General features: G+C 39.2%; 1 protein-coding gene and 1 pseudogene across 1 annotated transcript in view; both read left to right on the forward strand.

Moving 5' to 3' along the window:
* LOC123825427 (phospholipid-transporting ATPase ABCA3-like) overlaps nt 1-22359 on the forward strand; it is a 306670-nt gene that overhangs the window by 277266 nt on the left and 7045 nt on the right. Inside the window, exons 17-19 of the mRNA XM_045848811.1 lie at nt 7529-7716; nt 8359-8529; nt 8903-9093. Coding sequence (XP_045704767.1) covers nt 7529-7716; nt 8359-8529; nt 8903-9093 — 550 coding nt within the window. The remainder of the gene's footprint in view (nt 1-7528; nt 7717-8358; nt 8530-8902; nt 9094-22359) is intronic.
* Nucleotides 3806-4488, forward strand: LOC123825640 (annotated as a pseudogene).

Genomic DNA, 22359 nt, shown 5'->3' on the forward strand with positions numbered 1-22359 from the left:
GCTATTCAGGGTCCTTTTTTAGTTCCATATAAACTATTGGAATATTTGTTCTAGATCTGTGAAATATGCCATTGGTATTTTAATAGAAATTGCATTGAATCTATAGATAGCTTTAATTAGTATAGACATTTTAATGTTGTTCATTCTTTTAATTCATGAACACAGTATATACTTCCATTTATTTGTATCTTCTTTGATTTCTTCCCTCAATGTTCTATAGCTTTCCAAGGTCTTTTACATATTTTGTTGTTTATTCCTAGGTATCTTTTTGTTGTTGTTGTTTCAATGTTAAATAGAATTGTTTTCTTAGCTTCTCTTTCTCAGAGTTCATTATTGTGTATAAAATTGCCACCCATTTCTGGGTATTAATTTTGCCTGCTACTTTGCCAAATTTATTTATTAGATCTATTAGTTGTTGGGGTTTTTTTTTTGAGGATTTTAGCATCTATGTTCTTTAGGGATATTGGCCTATAATCTTTATCTGGTTTTAGAATTAAGATAATGCTGGCCCCACCCCTCCCCAAGCAATTACCTATAATTTAACATTTTAATGGTACATTTCCTTTTTCCATGTGTCCTTCCTCCCCAACATTTAAACTAAATTTATTGGGGTGGCATTGCCAACAAGATCACATAGGTCTCAAGTGTACACCTCTATAACACACAACCTGTACATTGTATTGTGTGCCCACCACTTCCATCACCATATATCTGCCCCCCTTTAGCCTTTACTACCCTCCTACCCCCTTCTCTCTGATAATCACTGTACTGTTCTTTGTCATTATTACTTTATATAAGTTCTTTATCTCTTGCTCTCTTTCTTCTTCTGGTACCTCTATGATGCGGATATGGTTATGTTTCATGTTGCCTCAAAGTTCCCTTAAATGATCCTCATGCTTTTTCATTATTTTTTTTCTTTTTGCTGCTCTAATTGTTTTTTCTAACTTGTCTTCTAATTCACTGATTCAATCCTCTGCTTCATCCAGCTTACTATTTATTCCTTCCAGTGTATTCATCATTTCAGATACATTATTGTCTATTTTCAAATATTTATTTTTGTATGGTGTCTATGTTCTTTTCATGCTGTTGGGCATCTTTATAACCATTACTTTGAACTCTAATTCTGATAAATTGCTTGTCTCCATTTTATTTAACTCTTTTTCTAGACATTCTTCTTGTTCTTTTACTTGGGGCCTATTTCTCTGTCTCCTCATTTTGGCTGTCTCTTTGTGTTTGTTTCTATGTATTAAATAGAACTTCTATGACTCTCAGTCTTGGTGGGGTGGCCTTCTGTAGTATGTGTTCTGTGGGACCTAGTGGTGCAGTCTTATTCATCTTTTGAGCTTGGTGCTCTAGGAATGACCCTTGTGTGAGTTATGTGGGTCTACTGCTGTAATTGGTTTTGGTGCTGTTGTCCTGTTTATGGGTGGGCTGGACTCTGGCTAGTTGACTATGAGGCTCAACCCCGACTACATAGTGCACACTGTTGTACAGGTGCTGACAGAACAAAACAAGACAAAACAAAACTGAAAACAACTTCAGAAGAAAATAACCAACAACAAAAAAAATTGAGGAAAAAAAGACCAAAAAATCAGAAAAAGACAAAAGGATAATAAAATACACAAAACAAAAAAGAATTAAAGTAGAAAAAAGAAAATATGAAAGAAAAGAAATAACAAATAATTATAAAATATAGAAAAAACAAAAAGAATAAGAAAAGGGAAAATATAGTAAGAAAAAGAAATAGAGAAATAAGAGATATAAAAGAGAAAAAGAAAGGAAAAGAAAAAATTTTGAAAAAGAAGAGAAAAATGAAGAGAAGATTAAAAAGAAAAAGTGGGGTTCACCTTAGCAGCTTGTTGTGCTTGTGGTGGTCACCCCTTAGAAATACTGTTTCTGAAGCTTGTTGGATCCTGCTCTAATGTTGTCTGAAGCGGGCCACTTGTGCCAGTCCAAGGCCTGCCTGGAGTTTCTCTGGTGCAAGTCAATTTCAGACACTGTATCTTATTACCCTCCCCAACCTTTCCAAAGCTTATCAGGGCAGAAGCCCTAGTAGTCCTACCAGTGGGCTCTCTAGAGCCCAGAGGTTTGGGCTGCCTCAGGTCTCACACTTTGAATGTCCCCACTCTGAGCTGCTCTCCTTTTTCCCATAGAACTTTGCTCAGCAGGGGTATCCAGGACTTGGCAGGGCTGATTCACACAGTCTGGGCCAGAGGTGCTTGCAACCTGTAGGAAGGTGGGGAGGGCACTTCCCCTCCTTCCTGAGGCTGCACAGCCTGAACTCACTGCGGAGTCTGGCCCTGCTTCCCCAAAATTCAGCCACAGAGCCCAGCACACACCCATCTGACTCCCAGTCTGACAAACCCAGCTTTGCATGGCTCCCTGGAACTCATGCCCTGCCTAACCAAGCAGAAGAATGAAAAAAAATTGAAAAATCAGTTCCGCTGGCACTCCAATGTCTTTAAGTGGAGCTGGCCAAGCATGGTGGGGAGAAACTCCCAGCTCTGCCCAGGGTCCAAATGGGCCAAATGTCCCACTCCCCCATGCCATTTAACCAAGCAGGGTGGGACCAGATTTGTGGCCCAGTGCCTACCCCTTTGTCTTGGAAGACAGCCAGGGTGGCAGAACAAGTTCAGCTGCCTCTGCATTTCATGTGGGCAAGACCGATGCTCTTTCTCAAGCCACATCGTCTAGACTATGATCGAGTCTACCCAAAGTCCTTCCAGAGAATAGAGGAGCTCTCCAAGTCACTGCTGGGAGTACCGAGAAGACCCCCTCCTTTGAATTGGTACTGTGGCATAGGCCCTTTAGCAGTCACAGACCAGAGCAAACTTCCTAGTCTGGTGGTATAACCATGGGATCACTTCTTCTCTGCGATGGTGTGATCTTAGTCTCCCAGCTGGGCTGAATCTCCACTGATTCCCACCACCCCCTGCTGTATGGGCTACCCTTTTCATTTCTGTTGTTCTGTATTAAGAATCCCTGAATGGGGCTGAGACCCCATACTCCTAGGGTTAGGAAATATTGCTGCTTGCAAAATCCCTCCATCTTCCCAGCTGTGCACCTTCACAAGAGGCCTCACCCTCTCCTTGTCTCCTCCTGTCTTCCTCCATGCTCCTGTTTATTAAATTTCAGATCAGCTACACTTTAACTTATTTTTCAAGTTAATTTCTCTGCAATTTAGCTGCAAGTCAGGTCTGGAGCTGAGAGTAAATGAAGGAAGTTTCTAGCTACTCTGGAGCCATCTTGGAATCCCTCTGAATTTTATTCTGTTATTCTTGAACTTTTAAAATTATAGGTACATTGAGACATTATCTTATCTTTGCCTATAAATGGTGAGATTTTGAGTGGGATTCTATAAGATTGACATATTATAGTAAATATATCTTTCCATGTATTTGTTTCTCAGTGTCTTGGAATAATAGTTTAATAGTTGTACATTATGTTACATTAATGAGAATTCAGCTTAGTATATATAATTTATTTCAATATATTTTATGTTTTAATACTCACCTAAATGATTTTATTTTTATTATTTATTGATGGCCTATACAATTGATTTTTTAAATATCGAACATTTAGAGCTGGGGTAACAGGGGCCAGGCAGGTGATAAAAAAGAGGGACAGGGCTACCAGGACAGGAATCTCCTGGTTCTAAGACTTTGGCAAATAATTCAGTCTTTTTAGAGAGTACTGAAAACTGGCTTCTGCCAAGAGGCCCCAGCTTCAAGTGGAATATGGGGTCATGTGCAGGACAGCCTGCTTAAATGCCATCTTGCATTTTCCTCTCTAGATCAAGGCCACCATGGAAAGGAAGCCCAAGGACATCATATGCTCTGTGCACGTACCTTTTGTGCATATTGTTGCCAATGAGAAATGGCATGAGTCTCAGCTGGCACAGGGCATGCAAGGTCGGTGGGCTGCCCTCTGCATAAATCCTCTCTCTCCTCACCCCACTTATACCAATTGCTGCCATTTCATCCAAAGCTCACAAAACTTTTCTTGTCTGCATTTTAAGGGAAACTTAACTTGTTTTTGAGAATGGCCTCACACCAGTAGATTTTTATTTGTTTATCAGATCCTGCATTCTTTATGTCAAGGAAGACAATGTGGTGGCAGGAAATAGCTAGCAAAACAGACTTGTTCACATTAGAAATTCTAGTAATCTTCAAGGACTAGTAGTCAAAAAAAGCACAGATGAGTGAACAGTACTCCCCAGCCATATTGAAGTTTACTGTGCTGAACCTTGGGATGGTGTTGCTTCCAATGGCCAACCAGATATAAGACTCCTGCCTTGTTATCCAGTTAGATCAAGAGCAAACCAAAGAGCCCAGTAAGAATCCTTTTCTCATGAAGAAATAGACTCTAATCTCTGAGCTGTCCCTACTTTGAACTATGCAACAGATCCCAAGAGTTGGAAAAGTTAAAACTTCCCTTCTGCTTCAGAAGTTCCCAAGTATCCAGGAACTAAGTAATGCTTCCATCTAAGGACAAGCAGTAGCACAGCAAATACATGAGGCTTTTTTTTTAAAGATTTTATTTATTTATTTTTAGATAGAGGAGAAAGCAGGGAGAAAGAGAGGGGAAGAAACATCAATGTGTGGTTGCCTCTTATGTGCCCCTCACCAAGGGACCTGGCCTGCAACCCAGGCATGTGCCCTGACCTGGAATCGAACCAGCAACCCTATGGTTCACAGGCCAGCACTCAATCCACTGAATCACACCAGCCAGGGCAAATTCATGAGTTTTTCACACAATCCAATGACAGCTTTTCTCATAGCATGTACTACATTTTCTCCTTTAGAACACAAATACAGAATCTTGTTTTTGTTGGTTTTTTAATCAAGGAAATGATTTCCTGTCAGCTGCCCGTCAGCAGCTGTGACTTCTGAGGTGAGGACTGAGTGTAATCTTTCAGTTGTCCTGCCTTGCTCTCTGGGTGCAGGCATTTAAGTTAAGGGGCCCCGAAGGTGTTGCTCTGATCCTGCTACCATGAAGAAGGCCAATGAGGATCTTTCTAAGAGATTCACTTGAATTAGGGACTCAAATTCAGCAAAAAGCAAGCTTGGGCAGATTTGAATGTGTGACCCTGGCTTGCATCTATCATGGAAAGGTCTTACCAAGTTTCAGGTGGTGGATATGACCTTCTAAAGGAAACAAACCTACAGTGAAGCACTGTGTACCATAAGCACCTTGTTCCTGGCAGCAGAACTATTGTTCTTCAGGTCTGGTCTTAATACACCTGTGCTTTGAGGACTGCCGCCTGTGTAAATAAATGGGTTTACAGCCTTTGTTCTTCCTCCCTCACTCACTTCCTTCATGGTAGCCTCACAGTTTGTTTATAATCTTTGGTGATATCTGAACACAGAAAACCTGGAGTGTAGAGTACCCATTTAAAGATAAAAAGCCAATGTGTCTGCTTGTTGGGGGCAGGGTGAAGGATGTGTTTGTGAACGTACAGCCCACTAATGGAAATGTACTCATGAAAATGGCAGGGACAGCTGGGTCCAAAAAGAAACTGGAAGCTGGAAATCAAAAAGTACATTTGTCCACTCAAAAAATAAATACAATTAAAGATGCCATATGTTTTCAAAGGACTTTCAAGAGAACTTGAAAGTCCTGTTTTGTGAAATGTTAGTAATTTTTAAAAATCAAACAATAAAATCATTTGTGCACTAGGGTAGAAACAATTTGAAAGGAAAGAATTAAAGTGAAAAGGTAAAAAATATTTAAAATAAATAAATGTTGAACTTGTATTCAACAAAATTGCTAAATTCTCTTAATTCCAATATTTATATTTAAATTATGTTAGAATCTTTACTTACATAGTCATGACTGGATACAGAAAGGGTTTGTTTTCCTTTTAATCCTATGTTTTTCTCTTGTTTATTGAAAGGCTAGAACCTCTACTCAGTATTGAATAACAATTGCAATTGCAGACATTTTCTCCATCTCAATCTCAGGGGAAAATCTTTTATTATTCATTTTTCCTTCCGTTCTGTAAATGCCCTTAATTCACCCTCACTGGCAAAAGATATTTTCACTATGTATAGAGTTTGAGGTTTGCAATTATTTTTAATTAGCAAATTAATATGTTGTTTCGCTATCATGTAGCTTCCATCACTGCTTTTGAGAAATCAGCTGTTAGTTTGACATTCTTTACAGATCTTTTTTCTCTATGGCTGCTTTCTAAGGATTCTTTTGTTTTACATAAGTTTTAATATGAACCACTTAGACATGGATCTCTATATTTTCATTCTCTTGAGATTTATTGACATTTTTGAATTTACCAGTTAATATCTTGAATTGGTTCTGGATATTTTCACTAGTTAGTTTTTTAGATATTTCTCCTGTTCCCACCTTTCTGTCCATCTGCAGTTCTAATAATCCATATATGATGTTTCTAGTTTATCATCCTTATTTCCCAATATTGCTTTTATAGTTCCCCACTTTTTATTCTTATGTTGCATTCTAGGAACTTTCTTATGACCTCTATTCAGCAGGTTAATTTCTTCTATTGTGACTAAATTGCTGTCAAATCCTTTCACAGAAATTGTAATATGACTCATTTTTTAGTTTCCATATGTTTAGACATATGGTTCATTTCTAAAAGGTCTACATGACTTTATACTTTCCTATTAAGATAATTTTAAGCTTTTAAAATTTATTTAAATATAATAAGTACTATCATTTCTATCTGGTTTATTAATCCCAATACCTGAAGTTATTACTAGTGTTTCTAGTAAGTATTGTTTCTGCTAATGGCATTCATGTTATTTTTCCCTTGTTACCTTGTTCCCTATGCATGTGGCTCATTTACTTTCAAAAATTATATGAGAGAATAATTTCATACCTAGAATAAAGAAAGAGTTTAGCGTATTTCTGCCAAGAATCTAGGATTATAAATAGTCTAGGATCACTGTGAATTAATTAATAAAATCCCAGAGAAAAGGTATGAATTTCAGTTATTTAAAATAATTTTATTTTAAATTTTTAATTGATTATAATAAACTAATATTTATATGTTTTCTCTGGATATCTAGTCTATGTGCATCTGAAGACAAATCCACAAAAGACTTAGTTAATAGATAAAGCAACATTCATTGAATTCTCCTATTTGTGGGAGTGAGAAAACCTTTGCTTCTGGTTCAACCTTACTATGAAATAAGATCTACACATGGCTGTGCAACTTCCACAGGGCAAAAACATCCGTGGTGTCCATACCCCTCATCATTTATCATTAATAATGGGAGAATCTTATATTCTAATACTCTACCAAATTCAGTGGACTGTGTAATTTTATTGCTAACCTCTTATCCCCAAGATTATTAAAACTGAATTGGGAAACCTGTTAGTTCAATTTATTACAACAGATCCACTGGCTATAATTTTATAGTATTTAGTAAAGAAAATTCTTGGTAGGACTCTTAGAGGCATGACCTGGAGAAATGAAAGTCTTCTTTCTCATTTAAAAATGCTCAGTGGAACAGATGACTTGAGTCCTTATTAAGGCAATTCTTTTAATTAGGTGAAGTCAAAAGTTGGGTATTGTCCTCAAACTGATGCCTTGCTGGAATACATGACTGGTCGCGAAATAATAACCATGTATGCCAGATTATGGGGAATCTCTGAGCCCCAGATTCAGCCATATGTGAGCAAATGGTTGAATTCGCTGCAACTGGAGCCCCATGCTGACAGGATTATCAGAACCTACAGGTGAGTCATTATGCTGATCTTTTTGTTGCTGCTACTGTGATGCTTCCCTATGTTTCTGTTTGAAAAAAAATGCCGACAGCACCACTTAATTCCCTCCTCCACACAATCACTTAATTGTGAAACTATGTAATGAGTCACTAGGTTAAAAAAATGTAATAACAAGACAGATCAGTGGGGTTCTGTGCCTTTCCCTAGTAAAGATGAAACACAAAATCTTACTTATGTTTGAACTATTGCCTCTGAATCTCAAAGGGGAGCATTTTATTTTTCCTGGTGTCCATGTGGTTTTTTGTTTTCCATGAAAAAAAGGAATTTATACTATATAAATTATGGTGGCATTTATGTACTTGGAAAATCATAACACCCTAAGAACTAATAAATAAGTGTCACTGATAATGCTGCTGAAATCAGTTACATAAAAGTCACTTCTGTATTTCAAATAAAAAAATAATAAAATAATTGATATATACACCTGTACTTGAAACTGGTACCTTATTGAAGTCTCATCTAATCAGCATTGCAGATATCCATGTTAAGTGCTTGCTGAGACTCAACATTTGAGGCATTTGTGCTAACACTATCCCGTAAGTAACTGATTTGTATATCCTTCCCTTTCCCTGCATTCTCTCTCCTTCTATGAAGTGGAGGAAGCAAACGTAAGCTGAGTACTGCTATTGCCCTGATGGGAAAACCTGCAGTCATTTTGCTGGATGAGCCATCAACAGGCATGGACCCAGTAGCCCGGCGCCTGCTCTGGGATGCTGTGACACAAGCACGTGAAAGTGGCAAAGCCATTATCGTAACTTCCCACAGGTGTGACTCCTTGGGAGGCTTGGAACAGGGTTGGCAAGCATCATAGTAGTTAAGAGAAAATTATTTGGGGCTAGAAATATTGTACAATAAACTTACTTGAGAATGTAACTTCCTCATTAATCATAATCAGTGGAACAACCAAGAATTTATTAAGTAACCGAAAGTGTGGAGAAGACAAGGAGTTCAAAAGTTTTATGTGAGGGTTTCATATTCTACTTATCATTGAAAATTTTTCATCCTCCCACATGAGATTTATGATTGGCAAATTCCACCTCCCTTTGAAAATAGAATCACAAAATCCAGAACTATAGAAGGAGGTCCTCCAACAGAGAAATTTTCAATTTTACATTGTTCTGGTATTTTGTTTTGCTAGAATGGAGGAATGTGACGCCTTCTGTACCAGACTGGCCATCATGGCGAAGGGAAAGTTCGTGTGCCTTGGCAGTCCTCAGCACCTCAAGAACAAGTTTGGTGATATATACATCCTGAATATTAAGGTCAACACTGATAGACACAAGCATAAACTAGATGATTTTAAAAATTTTATCACAATGACATTCCCAGGTAAATTAGGTTGGGTTAATTTTGTTCAACATGTATTAAATCATATTTGTTGTTTTCACTATGTATATGTTCTATGTTTTTAGTAACTGTTTTCTATGGGTTATTAGTATTTATTGACTTCCACACTGAATTCATTTTGGGATCATTGTTTCTATAACTTCTTATTCAGGGTTATGCTAAGTTTTGCACATACCAAAAAAAAGTTTCACACTAAGCTCCAGTTATTACTTTAATACGACAGTATTTGAATTCTTTCTGTTTGTGTAAATTATATCTCTAAAATCATAATTATCATCATAATTCTCAATTATTTTCATATAATATCCATGCAAAACTTTAAGGCTTTTTTGTTGTTGTTGTTCTATAGCTGATCGTGTAACTCTAGCCTTTTGATCTCAGCCAGGACGTGGTATTACAATACAAAGAAGAACCACTACACTTTTCTCTCATTTCAAAAATAGATCTGCTTCTGTATGCTAAAATCAATAAGCATTTCTTTGTCTAAATTGCTCAATACCAGAGATGGAAACTCTGTCAGTGCTTTTTCCTAAACATAAAGCAGGGGCATAGCAAGGATCTTAATAATTTTGGTTTTTTGTCTTAGTTTCTATTTTGCTAGGTTGAGCAAAATATCATAGAAGTTCCTATTGTGTGTCAGTCTGAAAAGTTAGAAGTTTATCTCTAGGTGATGGAAAATAGCAGGATCATTTACACAGTAAGAATGGCGTTCAAGCCCTGGCTGGCATAGCTCAGTGGATTGAGCGTGGGCTGCAAACCAAAGTGTTGCAGGTTCGATTCCAAGTCAGAGCATATGCCTAGGTTGCAGGCCATGGCCCCCAGCAACTGCACATTGATGTTTCTCTCCCTCTCTCTCTCTCTCTTTCTCCCTCCCTTCCCTATCTAAAAATAAATAAATAAAATCTTTTTTTAAAAAGCAGAAAAAAAAGAATGGAGTTCAGACAAAAGATAAAAAATGGATGGTAGAGCAGATGTGGAGAACAGATGTATGGGAAAACAATTCCTCACTGCTAGTCATAGGTAATTTGATATAGCTATGACACATGCAATCGATATGTCCATTAAGTTCATTCACTTATGTATTGATTCAGCAATTTTTTTTTATTAAATACATTGGGGTGACATTGATCAGAGTTCTATTTCTTGTGCTCCTAAATTACCACAAAGAGAAGCTGTGAATAGAAAACCTCATTTACTGTGAGCTGTTCTAGCAACTTGTTCTTCTTAAAAGGGGAACACCAAACACTGACCTGAGGCCTATTCTCATCAATGTGAACACAAGAATGTGTTCTTTAAAGAGAAAGTGGGTTAGAGGCAGTCTCACTGCTAAGGTGGTTGTTGCCAAGTCCTTCCTCACAATATTCTTAAATATCTAGTTCTTCAAATATGACAGAATAAAAAAGAAACTGATATGGAACCTATACCTAAGTATGATTTTAAAAGAAAATAAATAAACATTACAAGGAAAAGTTATCTAGTATATACTCATATATTTTAAAAAGAATTTACCAAACTGATGAGAATATTTAGTAGAAATCATTATACATAATCTCAAGGAAAATTAAGTGACCATTTTTAGTGGAATTCTTTTTTTAAGATTTTATTTATTTATTTTTAGAGAGAGGGGAGGCAGAGAAGAGAGAGAGGGAGAGAAACATCAATGTGTGGTGTCCTCTCTCAGGCCCCTACTGGAAACCTGGCCCATAACTTAGGCATGTGCCCTGACTAAGAACTGAACCAGTGAGCCTTTGCTTCGCAGTCCAGTGTTCAATCCACTGAGCCACACCAGCCAGGGCTCATGTATTTTTTTAAATGCACAAACAAGACAACTTTGTTTCTGCCAATGGAAGATTATATACTCTGAAAAGCCCTGTTGGTAAAATAAAATGAGAACTTGGTAGAAATTAAACAAATACAACTTTAATGTGAAAATTGGCTCAGAAACAAAAGTCAAAAAACTTTTTAACAACCAAAAAAAGAAAACAGGAGTAAAAGAAGAAAATAAAGTAAAAAAAAAAAAACAGTGAACTATAAGGAAATACAAATCCTAGAAGCAAATGGGATTGTCAGCACTGGGACCAGTGACAAAGCTGTGGCCCTTCCCAAGTTGGGGAGCTCATGCTGAGACTACCATGTGAAGGGGGCCCTTAAGTGGGTACTCAGTAGCATCTTCTGATTCCAAGCAGGAGCTCTCAGAGATCTGTGGAGGAAGGCATCCCTAATTTAGGTTTGGAGTGAGGAGAGAAATACAGGAGGCAGATAAAAGAAAGAACCAGAGAAAGGTCTACACTGAGAAGCCATATTATTTAATACATCCCAGAAGACTCTAAAGAAGGACCCCTACAGTACAGAATGCTAAAGCTAGAAAAATTTTTCTGGGGTTCAAGATGGGAGATTCTGACCAGACCAAAAATATAGCTATATATGGAACAATTTCTGTGAGAAAGAACTGAAAATTAGCTGAGAAAGTTTTTTTTCCACAAGGGATAAAAGGGCCACATCAAGATAGGTAGGAGGGGCAGAAGCAGAGTCTCAACAAAAACCCCACCCCTGATTTCTGGTCAAAATGGAGGCATAAGTAAACACACTTTGCCTCCTTGCACAATGACAACAAAAATCAAAACTAGACTACAAAATGAATATCACTCAGATTTGTTATAAAATCAAGCTGTATGGAAGTTCCACAACCAAGAATCTAAAGAAGCCACATTCATCCAGGTGGGTAGGAGGGGAAGAGACATGGAGAAGTGCAGAGAGGCATGGAGACACAGAACAGGTGGTTCCCATTCATGTGTGGTGGATTAAAATTGGGTGGGATACCATGAGAACAAGGGATCTAAGCACAGACCAGACCACTCAGCCTAGGGTTTCAGATAAATCCACATAACTTCTGGCTGTAAAAACCAGTGAGGGTTGGGGCAGCTGAGGAAACTGCAGGGTTCTTAGCAGTCTCCTCTTAAAGGGCCTGCAATTGTCTCAGGACTTACCCAGACCCACCCACTCTGGGATCCAGCACTAGGACAACAGCTGGAAGGGTAGCAGTGGCTTACAGGGGAAAAGTGAAGTAATGCAGCAGAGCAAGTGCCAGGAGACAGCTTCCTGCCAAGCAAATCTCCAGAGGCTAGGCAGTGGCATTGTCCCCTCTCTGAGCCCTCCCCTGCACAGAGCCCAGAGCAGTAATACAGGTTGCCCCACCCTGGCAATTACCTAAGGTTCCACCTCACACAGTTTACAGGTGTGTTTTCTACAATAGGCCATATTACTAAGACAAGGAGTCAAAGCTCCATATTGTTTTTAATGTTCTACCTAAAACTCTACCTAACACACAGAAACAAACACAGGGAGGCTTCCAAATTGAAGAGACAAAGAAATAAGGCCCAAATGAAAAAAACAGAACAAAATTCCAGAAAAAGAACTAAACTAAATGGAAATAAGCAATCTATCAGATGCAGAGTTCAAAACATTGGTTATCAGGACACTGCAAGAGCATAAAAAAGACCCAGGCACAATTGAAGGTAAAAATAAGTGAAATAAATAAAAATCTACAGGAGCCAATAGTGGAGGGGATAATGCTGAGAATCAAATCAATGATTTATAATATAAAGAACAAAAAAGCATTCCATCAGAGCAGCAAGAAGAAACAAGAATTAAAAAAAAAAACAAGGATAGACTAAGGAGCCTCTCAGATATCTCCAAATGTACCAACATCTAAATCATAGGGGTGCCAGAAGGAGAAGAGGAAGAGCAAGAAATTGAAAACTTATTTGAAAAAATAATGAAAAAAACTTCCCTAGTTAAATGAAGGAAATAGATATGCAAATCCAGGAAGCACAGAGAACCCCAAACATGCTAGACCCAAAGAGAACCACACCAAGATACAATATAATTAAAATGCCAATGGTTAAAGATACAGAGAGAATCTTAAAAGCAGCAAGAGAAAAGCAATTAGTTACCTAAAAAGGAGTTCCTGTAAGACTGTCAGATGATTTCTCAAAAGAAACATTGCAGACTAGAAGGGACTGGCAAGAAGTATTTAAAGTGATGAAAAGGAAGGACCTACAACCTAGATTACTCTGTCCAGTAAAGCTATCATTTAGAATGAAAGGGCAGATAAAGTGCTTCCCAGACAAGGTAAAGCAAAAGGAGTTCATCATTGCCAAGCTATTATTATGTTAAAGAAAATTATATAAGAAAAGTAGAAGATCAAAACTATTAACATTAAAATGGCAATGAGTTCACAACTATCAACAATTGGATCTAAAAAACAAACTAAACAAATAAGCAGAACAGGAACAGTATCATAGAAAAGGAGATCATTTGGAGGGTTATTAGTGAGGAGGGAGAAAGGGGAGAAAGGAGGAAAGGTACAGGGATTAAGAAGCATAAATTGGTAGGTACAAAATAGACAGGGGAATAATAAGAACAATATGGAAATGGAGAAGCCAAAAAACTTATATGCATGACCCATGCACATGAACAAAGGAGGGGAAGTGCTGGAGGGAATGAGGGTACTGGGTAGAGAGGGGCAAAGGGGGAAAAATTGGGACAACTGTAATAGCATAATCAATAAAATATATTTTTAAATAAATAAATAAATCTCACCCCTGGTGCAGTAATTCCACACAGGGAAGGATTTCAACACTGAAGAGCTTCTCCCTGAAGAGTGAGAGGTTTGAGCCCCATGTTGGATACTACAAACCTTGGGACCTTCACTGAAGAGATGAGGCCCTTAAAAACATTTTACTTTGGCCCTAGCTGGTGTGGCTCAGTGGCTTGAGTGCCAGCCTGTAAACCAAAGGGTCACCAGTTCAATTCCCAATGTAGAGCACATGCCCGGGTTGTGGGCCAGGTCCCCAGTAGGGGGCATGTGAGAGGCAACCACACATTGATGATTTCCTCCCTCTCTTTCTCCCTCTCTTTCTCTCTCTAAAAATAAATTTTAAAAAGTCTTTTTTTAAAAAAATTACTTTGGAAACCAATAGGGCTTATGCCTAAGGATTATGGGGTAGAAGGGCTATAGGATCTGAGATACTCCTTTTGAGTGGGTAACATGCCCCAGGACCCAGTGCAAAGGCAGCATCAGTTTGAGAGGTACTTGGATTATATGCAAAGATTTGTTAATCTTAGAGCATCTACTGAAGGGTCAAGGACAAGTTGGAAATTTTGGGGGTAATGGAGGTTTTGGAAAGTGCCATTTTTGTCCCTCACCCAGGTGGGCATACAAGCCATGGTCATTCCTGTTTCAGTGCTCTTGCTCTGCATCACTAAAGCTGTGGACATGTCTTCCCCCACCACTCTCCTGCAGCCTTGTTAAACCTACAAATGAGTGCAGTCCACACAGAAAACATCACTTTATCACATTGCCCTGGTGACCAGTGGGACTTGGGTTCCTGGACCCTAGAACTATAATAATCAGAAAGTGAATTCTCGGCAGGTGACCACACTTAGTGCACTGCACAGACAGCACACTGAAGCACACCCCCAGTCTGCCTGTGAAAAAAAAGCCTATTTAGTTATCCTGGAGGTCCAACCTAAAGACGGGCTTCAGGTCTGCCACATGTCTAGAAGCTACAGAAGTGCTCAGGGAAAGAGCCAGGGAGACTCCATCTTTGCCACCCTCCTGTGGTCTCAGTCATCTGAGGCCCCATTTTTTTGCATCTGTTGAAACTGATAGTGTTGTGAGCATATGTTCACAATAGTCTTTCCTATATGACAGTCTTCAGACCCCACTTGAACCATCTGATCCAGGCCTTAAGAACTGAGAGTGGCAAGTCACTTATAAGACCAATAGTCTTACAGGTGACACTGGCACCAAGAAAACGGGAGCCAACACAGGTGACTGTGCTATTCATTTGGATTTTATTAATGCAGTTTCACTCAGTTTTTACTGATGTAGATTTAACCCAAATCTATACTAACCTAAAAACAATACCAATCACTCAGAAACAATCAGTAATAACATTACATGAGAGAATTGGGGGGTAACAAACCCAAGTCCCAGAGTCTCAGTCTGCAATCCAGGAAGCAGCACTATGGGCAAGAGAGCCTTCAGCGTTTTGCAAGGAAGAATCTCCATAGCCAGGTGGGCAGCAGTACAGACAAAGTGCTCAGTCCAGCAGGGCATAGCCTCTGGTAGCTGATACCAAGAGAGAGCAGTGTGGCACAGAGCAGCATTCTGGTGTGTGGAGTTCAGGTGTCTCAGTAGTGATCTGAAGCCTGCCTCAGTTATACCCTTGAGAGTGATGTAATCCACCCTTGTGGATCTCTTGTTAAGTGTCTTGGCACCCCTGATGGCAAGTGGGGAATTTCCCCAGGAGCTTTTCCATGTGTGGTCCCACTCTTCAGACACAGCTGTTCTGGTCACTTGTGCAGATATCTTAGGTGTGTTTCCTTGCCAGATGTGTCTAGTGTGACTTAGGTAGTTTCCTTCTTGGACCAAAGTATCATGGCTGCCTGGCAGTCATTCATCTTGGTTGACATTAGTGATGCCATTTTATCTTGTATAATTGATCCCATCTTGACTAGACTAATGCCATTTTATTGGTACTGCTCTCCACAGGAGGGCAACCAACCAAGTCAGGGCTTATGCTGCCTATCACTGCTTAGCCAAAGAGCAGACAAGGATTGAATTATAATTATATTTTTATTCATATCAGGGGCTAGCAGCCTGAGAAGGTGGTGGGTTAAAACCCTATCTGAAACCAGAAAAGAAACCAGCATTCATGCTACCTGTCACAGACCAAATCCAATAAGCAGAGACAGGTATTGAATCTTTATGGGCACTTTATTCAGATGGCTGGTGATCTAAGAAGATGGTGCATTCACACCCTAACAGACCATCTTACATTTTCTTTCAAGCCAGTTTTTTTATAACAGGGAATATACAAGGTGCAGTGAGGGGTCTTGAAATTCAAGGAAAATTCAATAAAAGGAAACTGAAGCATTCTCACCCTGGGCAGTTAGCCATTCCCAGAGGCTGGTGGTCTCTGCATTGTACACAATGGCCCAGAAGCCTCCACTTGTTTCCCAGGTGGTAATCTTTAGCAGTAACCCCACTGTCTCTCCCAGGAGCCAGGATGGCCTTATCTGTAGTTTCTGAAACAAAAGCTTAACATACACATTACTTGCTAGACTTACAGCTTTTTATCTTAAGCTAAAATTTTCCAAGTCTTGAGTCCCCTATCAAGAGGACCACAGCCAGTGCAGGAGGAGAGAACCACTCGGTCTTTAGCAGAGTGAGGACTCCCGCTGCCCTGCAAGAGAGAATCACCATGCGGCTTTAGCAGAGAACTGCCACTCAGCTTTGGCAGAGTGGCGACACCCCTCCTTGCAGCTATTGAGGGGGGAGAACCATGCGGTTTTGGCTGAGTGGAGACTCCCGCAGCCATTGTGCAGAGAAGGACCACGTGACTGGGTCAGTGGACAGAGAACCTTGCAACTTTGCCAAAGTGGAGACCCCAGCAGCTTTAGAAGGGGGAACCATCACGTGGCTTTAGCAGAGATCCCGGTGACACAGCTGATGGTGTTGGGAACTGAGGGAGGCCTACCAGTGGAGATGGATTACTAAGAAGAACCGGGGGCTGCCTGAGCCACAGACTTCTATTTCTTTTCCTGAGATACAGTACCCCAGACTGGACAAAGGGGGAAGGAAGGACTGTGTGTGTTTGTGGGTGTTTTAAGGGACTTTGGGATTTTGATGAAGACATTAGGTCACTACTTTAAATCTGTACAGCACTAAATAAACATTTCCTTTCCTTTTCATCAATCTCTGACACTGAGAGACATCTTTCCTCTGGCGGCAGACATAATGAACCTGGGGGATTTCCTTTGGGTAATAGTATATTGTCCCAGGCCCCCCCCCCACCCCGCACCTTGTTGTTCTCTAACAGTTTCCCAGACTGCAGTTTCCCATGGTGTAGTTTCCCACCTGGTGATTTTCCATTCCTCCAAGTCCAGCCTAGGTCTGTCAAAACTATTATCCACAATTCCATTATTCTGAATCAGTACTCAGAAACAAATTTTCAACCAAAGCATCTATTTTTGCTAATCATTTCCAAGATCCATTTTGTTTTTACCTTCCAGGCATTTTTAGGATGCTGATGCCCTCAGGAGGGGTATAGACACTGGGAAATTCCATTTTCACTTACACCCAAGGGAGTCTGTCTGCCACAGGCAATTCTCAGCCCCGTGTTGGGGACCAGATAGTTACAGAAACCCCTCCTCATCCCTGGAGGTCTTGTTACTCCATGGTTCTTTTTGCCACTGCCCCCCCACCCCCCACCAGTAAGAATTGTAGCTCTCCATGCCAGAGTTTGGTAAAAAGGAAAGGAACTATTTATTCAAAAGTTATGCAGCTTCAGAATAATGGCAGAATGTCACCATTAAATCACAAAGTCCCTTTAAGACACCCACAAACATACACACAGTTGTGCCTCCCCTTGCCAAACCAGGCCAGTCGGGGACATTGCATCTCAGGAAAAAAAAAATAGAGGTCTGTAACTCAGCTAGTCTCCCATTCTTAATCCAAAACCATGTGGCCTTCCTCATGGTGTGCCAGGGAATCCTTCTGCATCCTTTCAAACTGTGTGGCCAAGAGAGAGAGCTATGCACTGCTGCTACCTCCTGCTTTCCTGCTTTGTAAGCTGTGTGGTCAAGATAGCCCCCTCTCTGCTCCCAAACTGCATGATTAAGCTCCCGAATGCCTGCCCCACTAGTTTTAAATCCTGGTTCGTTTCTACCTCCATAACTCCATTTCGAACTCCTCCCACACTGGGATACATCTCTCAGTAGTCTGGTTTCTTCTGCCTTTCTCAGCTACCATTGTTAGTCCAGGCAAGCATGGCCCTCTGATGCAGAAGCCACCTCCAAGCCACTCTTGAGGGTGCAGGAAGCCCCTCCAGCTACATCTTTTCAAGGGTTAGAGTTATGCCAATCTCCTCAACCCAGGAAGGCTATTTAGGATTTCTGTGAGGCTAGACTATTGTTATTGATATGCAAAATAACTCAGTCTCTGTGCTTCTGCTTTTCCCAGACCCCAAGCTAGGCTTATGGGGGGTGAGGGGGTGGGGGCTTCTTTGCCTACACCCCTTTCTGAACTTCAATACACACCCATTAGAATTTAAACCATTTACTCTCAAGTGCCCTTGGTTAGGGGATATAAGGATTTACTAGCTGGCTATAAATTGCCCAAACGGTTTTGGCCTTTAATTTTCTTGACTCAGTTTCTCTATTTCACTTACCCAAGAATTGTCCTAGCTTCTTACTATTCTACCTCACTGACAATGGAGTCACTTCCACTTATCCTGGTTTGGAGGTCAGCAGGCTTTACAATTGCAATCCCAATGGATTGTATATATTTGCATACTTTAAGCTGCTGCCTGAGGGTCTGGCATCAGCTTGAAACTATGTGCTGCCTGGGATCACTCCCTTTGGAACACCTGACAGGAGTTAGCACACCCTCAACAACTGGGACCTATCCAGAATAAAACAGGCTACTTAGATAATCACAAGGTTTAAGAGACAATCAAGAGCTAGGGTAAGGTTGAATAGTGAGGTTTATCTCCTATACCTTTGAGGATGTTGAGGGCAACACCCTAAAAAATGAACATTGTCTCTGTTTTGCCTAATATATAGAAACACAGAGTCAAGCAAAATGAGGAAATAAATATGCTCCAAACAAAAGCAGACAAGGAAAATTTAGAAAAAAACCTCAGTGAAATGGAGATTAATATTCTTATCCTTTTCATTAATTTTTTTCTTTTTTTATTCTTGTTCAATTACAGTTGTCCCCATTTCCCCCATTACTCTTCCCTGTCCTACCCACTCCCCACCACCCACATTTAATCATCCCCCTGAGTCTTTGTTGATAGGCCCTTTATACATGTTCTTAATGACCCTTCCCCTTCTTTCCTGTTATCCATATGCCTTCTCCCCATCCCCCCACCCCGAATCCTCTGGTTACTGACAATTTGTTCTTTATGTCCATGTCTCTGGTTCTATTTTACTTGCTTAATGGTTTAGTGATTAGGTTCCACCTAAAGGTGAGATGATTTGGTATTGTGTCTTACCACCTGCTTTATTTCACTTAACATAACACTCTCCAGTTCCATCCATGCTGTCCTGAAGGTTAGGAATTCCTTCATTCTTTCTGCTGTATAGTATTCCATTATGTAAATATACCCCAGTTTTGATCCACTCATTTACTGATGGGCACTTCAGATGTTTCCAGCATTTGGCTATTGTAAATAGTGTTGCTGTCAACATTGGGATGCATAGGTTTTTATGAATTGGTGTTTCAGAATTCTTAGGGTATGATCCCAGCAGTGGAATTGCCAGGTCAAAGGTTGTTCCATTTCAAGTTTTTTGAGGAAATTCCATACTGTTTTCCACAGTGGCTGCACTCCCAGAGTCTGCATTCCCACCAACAGTGCACAAGGGTTTCCTTTTCTCCACATCCTCACTAGCACTTGTTTATTTATTTGGTTATGATGGCCATTCTCACTGGTGTGAAGTGGTAGCTCCTTGTGGTTTTAATTTGCATCTCTCTGATGGTTAGTGATGCTGGACCATGTCTCTGGAGTAAGAACACACATACAGAGCAACGGAACAGAATAGAAAGTCCAGAAATAAACCCAAGTTACAGTCAATTAATATTTGACAAAGGGGGCAAAAGCATAAAACCCTTGTTCATATGTCTCTGTATGTCCTCCTTCAAGAAGTATCTTTTCAGGTCTTTGGCCCATTTTTTTAAATGGATTGTTTGCCTTTGGGGAGTGGAGTCATGTGAGTTCTTTATGTATTTTGGAAATCAAACCCTTGTCTGAGATATCATTGCCAAATATACTTTCCCATATGGTTGGTACCCTTTTCATTTTGCTGATGTTTTCTTTAGCCATGAAGAAGTGTTTTAATTTGCTGTAGTCCCATTTGTTTATTCTTTCCTTTATATCCTTTACTCTAGAGGACATATCAGTAAAAATAATGCTGTGTGGAATATCTGAAATTTTCCTATCTATGTTCTCCTCAAGGACTTTTATGGTGTCCTGAGATATATTTAAGTCTTTTATCCATCCTTAGATTATTTTTGTGTATGGTATAAGTTCATGGTCAATTTTCTTTTTCTTTTTTTCGCATGTAGTTGTCCAGATTTCCCAACACCATTTGCTGAAGAGGCTATTTTAACTCCATTTTATGCTTCTGTCCTCTTTGTCAAATATTAATTGACTATGACTTGGGTTTATTTCTGGGCTCTCTATTTTGTTCCATTGCTCTATATGTCTGTTCTTATGCCAGTACAAGACTGTTTTGATGACAGTGGCCTTGTAATGTAATTTGATATCAGGTATTGTGATCCCTCCAACTTTGGTCTTCTTTCTCAAAATTGCTGAGGGTATTCAGGGTCATTTATGGCTCCATATAAACTTTTGAAATGTTTGTTCTATGTCTGTGAAATATACCATTGATATTATAATAGAGATTGCATTAAATCTATAAAGTGTTTTGGGTAGTATGGACATTTTGATGATGTTAATTCTTCCAATCCATAAGCCTGATATATGTTCCCATTTATTTGTGTCTTCCTTAATTTCTTTCTTCAGTGTTGTGTAGTTTTCTAAGTAGTTCTTTTATTTCCTTGGTTAAGTTTATTCCTAGGTACTTTATTTTTCTACTTATAATAGCAAATGGGATTTTTTCCCCTTATTTCTGTTTCTGCTATTTTGTTGTTGGTGTACAAAAATGCTTTTGATTTATCAATATTGACTTTGTATCCCACTGTTTTGCCATGTTAACTTATTAGGTTGAGTAGTTTTTTTGGTGTAGTCTATAGAGTTTTCTATGTACATTATTATGTCATTTGCAAACAATTACAGTTTTACTTTCTTCTTTCCAATTTGGATGCCTTTTATTTCTTTTTCTGGTTTGATTGCTCTGGCTAGAACTTCCAAAACTATGTCAAATAGAAGTGGTGAAAGAGGACAACCTTGTCTTGCTCCTGATTCATGGGAAAGCTTTTTGTTTTACTCTTTGAGTATGATACTGGCTATAGGTTTCTCGTATATGGCCTTTATTGTGTTGTGGAATGCTCCCTCTACTCCCACTTTGCTTAGTATTTTTATCATAAATGGGTGCTGTACCTTATGAAATGCTTTTTCCACATCTATTGATATGGTTATATGATTTTTGTCTTTCCTTTTGTTTATGCAATGTGTTACATTTATTGATTTGTGAATATTGTACCATCCTTGTATCTTTGGGATGAATACCACCTGATTATGGTGTATGATCTTTTTAATATATTATTGGTGTAGTTTGCTAATATTTTGTTCAGGATTTTAGCATCTATGTTTATCAGTGGTATTGACCTATAGTTTTCTTTCTTTGTTGTGTCTTTATCTGCTTTTGGGATTAGGATGATGCTGACCTCATAAAAAGAGTTTGGGAATCTTCCCTCTTCTTGAATTTTTTGGAATAGTCTGAGAAGGACAGAGGTTCTCTCTTCCTTGAATATTTTATAAAATTTTCCTGTTAAGCCATCTGGTCAGGGCTTTTATGTGCTGGGAGTTTTTTGATTTCTGCTTCAGTTTCACTAGCTGTGATCAATCTGTTTGGGCTTTCTCCTTCTTCATGATTTAGTTCTGGAAGATTATATTTTTCTAGCAATTTGTGCATTTCACCAGGTTTTCAAATTTCTTGGCATATAGTTTTAGTAACTTCTTACAGCTCTTTGTATTTCTGTGGTATCAGTTATAATTTTTCCTCCTTCACTTCTGATTTTATTTATTTGGGTTCTTTCTCTTTTTTTCTCAGTGAGCCTGGTTAAAAGCTTGTAAAGTTTTTTTTATATTTCAAAGAATCAGCTCCTGGGTTTATTGATCCTTTGAATTGTTCTTCTAGGCTCTATGTCATTTAATTCTGTTCTGATCTTGCTTATTTCCTTCCTTCTGCTTGCTCTGGGATTTGTTTATTGTTGTACCTCCAGTACTTGCAGCTGTAGTGTTAGACTGTTTATTTGAAATGCTTCTCTCTTTTTTAGGTAGACCTGTATTGCTATGAACTTCCTCCTCAGGACTGCCTTTGCTGTGTCCCAGAAGTTTTGTACTGTTGTGTGTTCATTTTCATTTGTTTACAGAAACTTTTTGATTTCTTCCTTGATGTCATTCTTGACCCATTCATTATTTAGTAGCATCCTATTCAGTCTCTATGAATTTGATTGGTTTTGAGTTTTTTCCTTGAGGTTGGTTTCTAGTT

This window comes from Phyllostomus hastatus, unplaced genomic scaffold (genome assembly GCF_019186645.2).
Source record: "Phyllostomus hastatus isolate PE091 unplaced genomic scaffold, TTU_PhHast_1.1 phas_contig_64, whole genome shotgun sequence".
Lineage (NCBI taxonomy): Eukaryota > Metazoa > Chordata > Mammalia > Chiroptera > Phyllostomidae > Phyllostomus > Phyllostomus hastatus.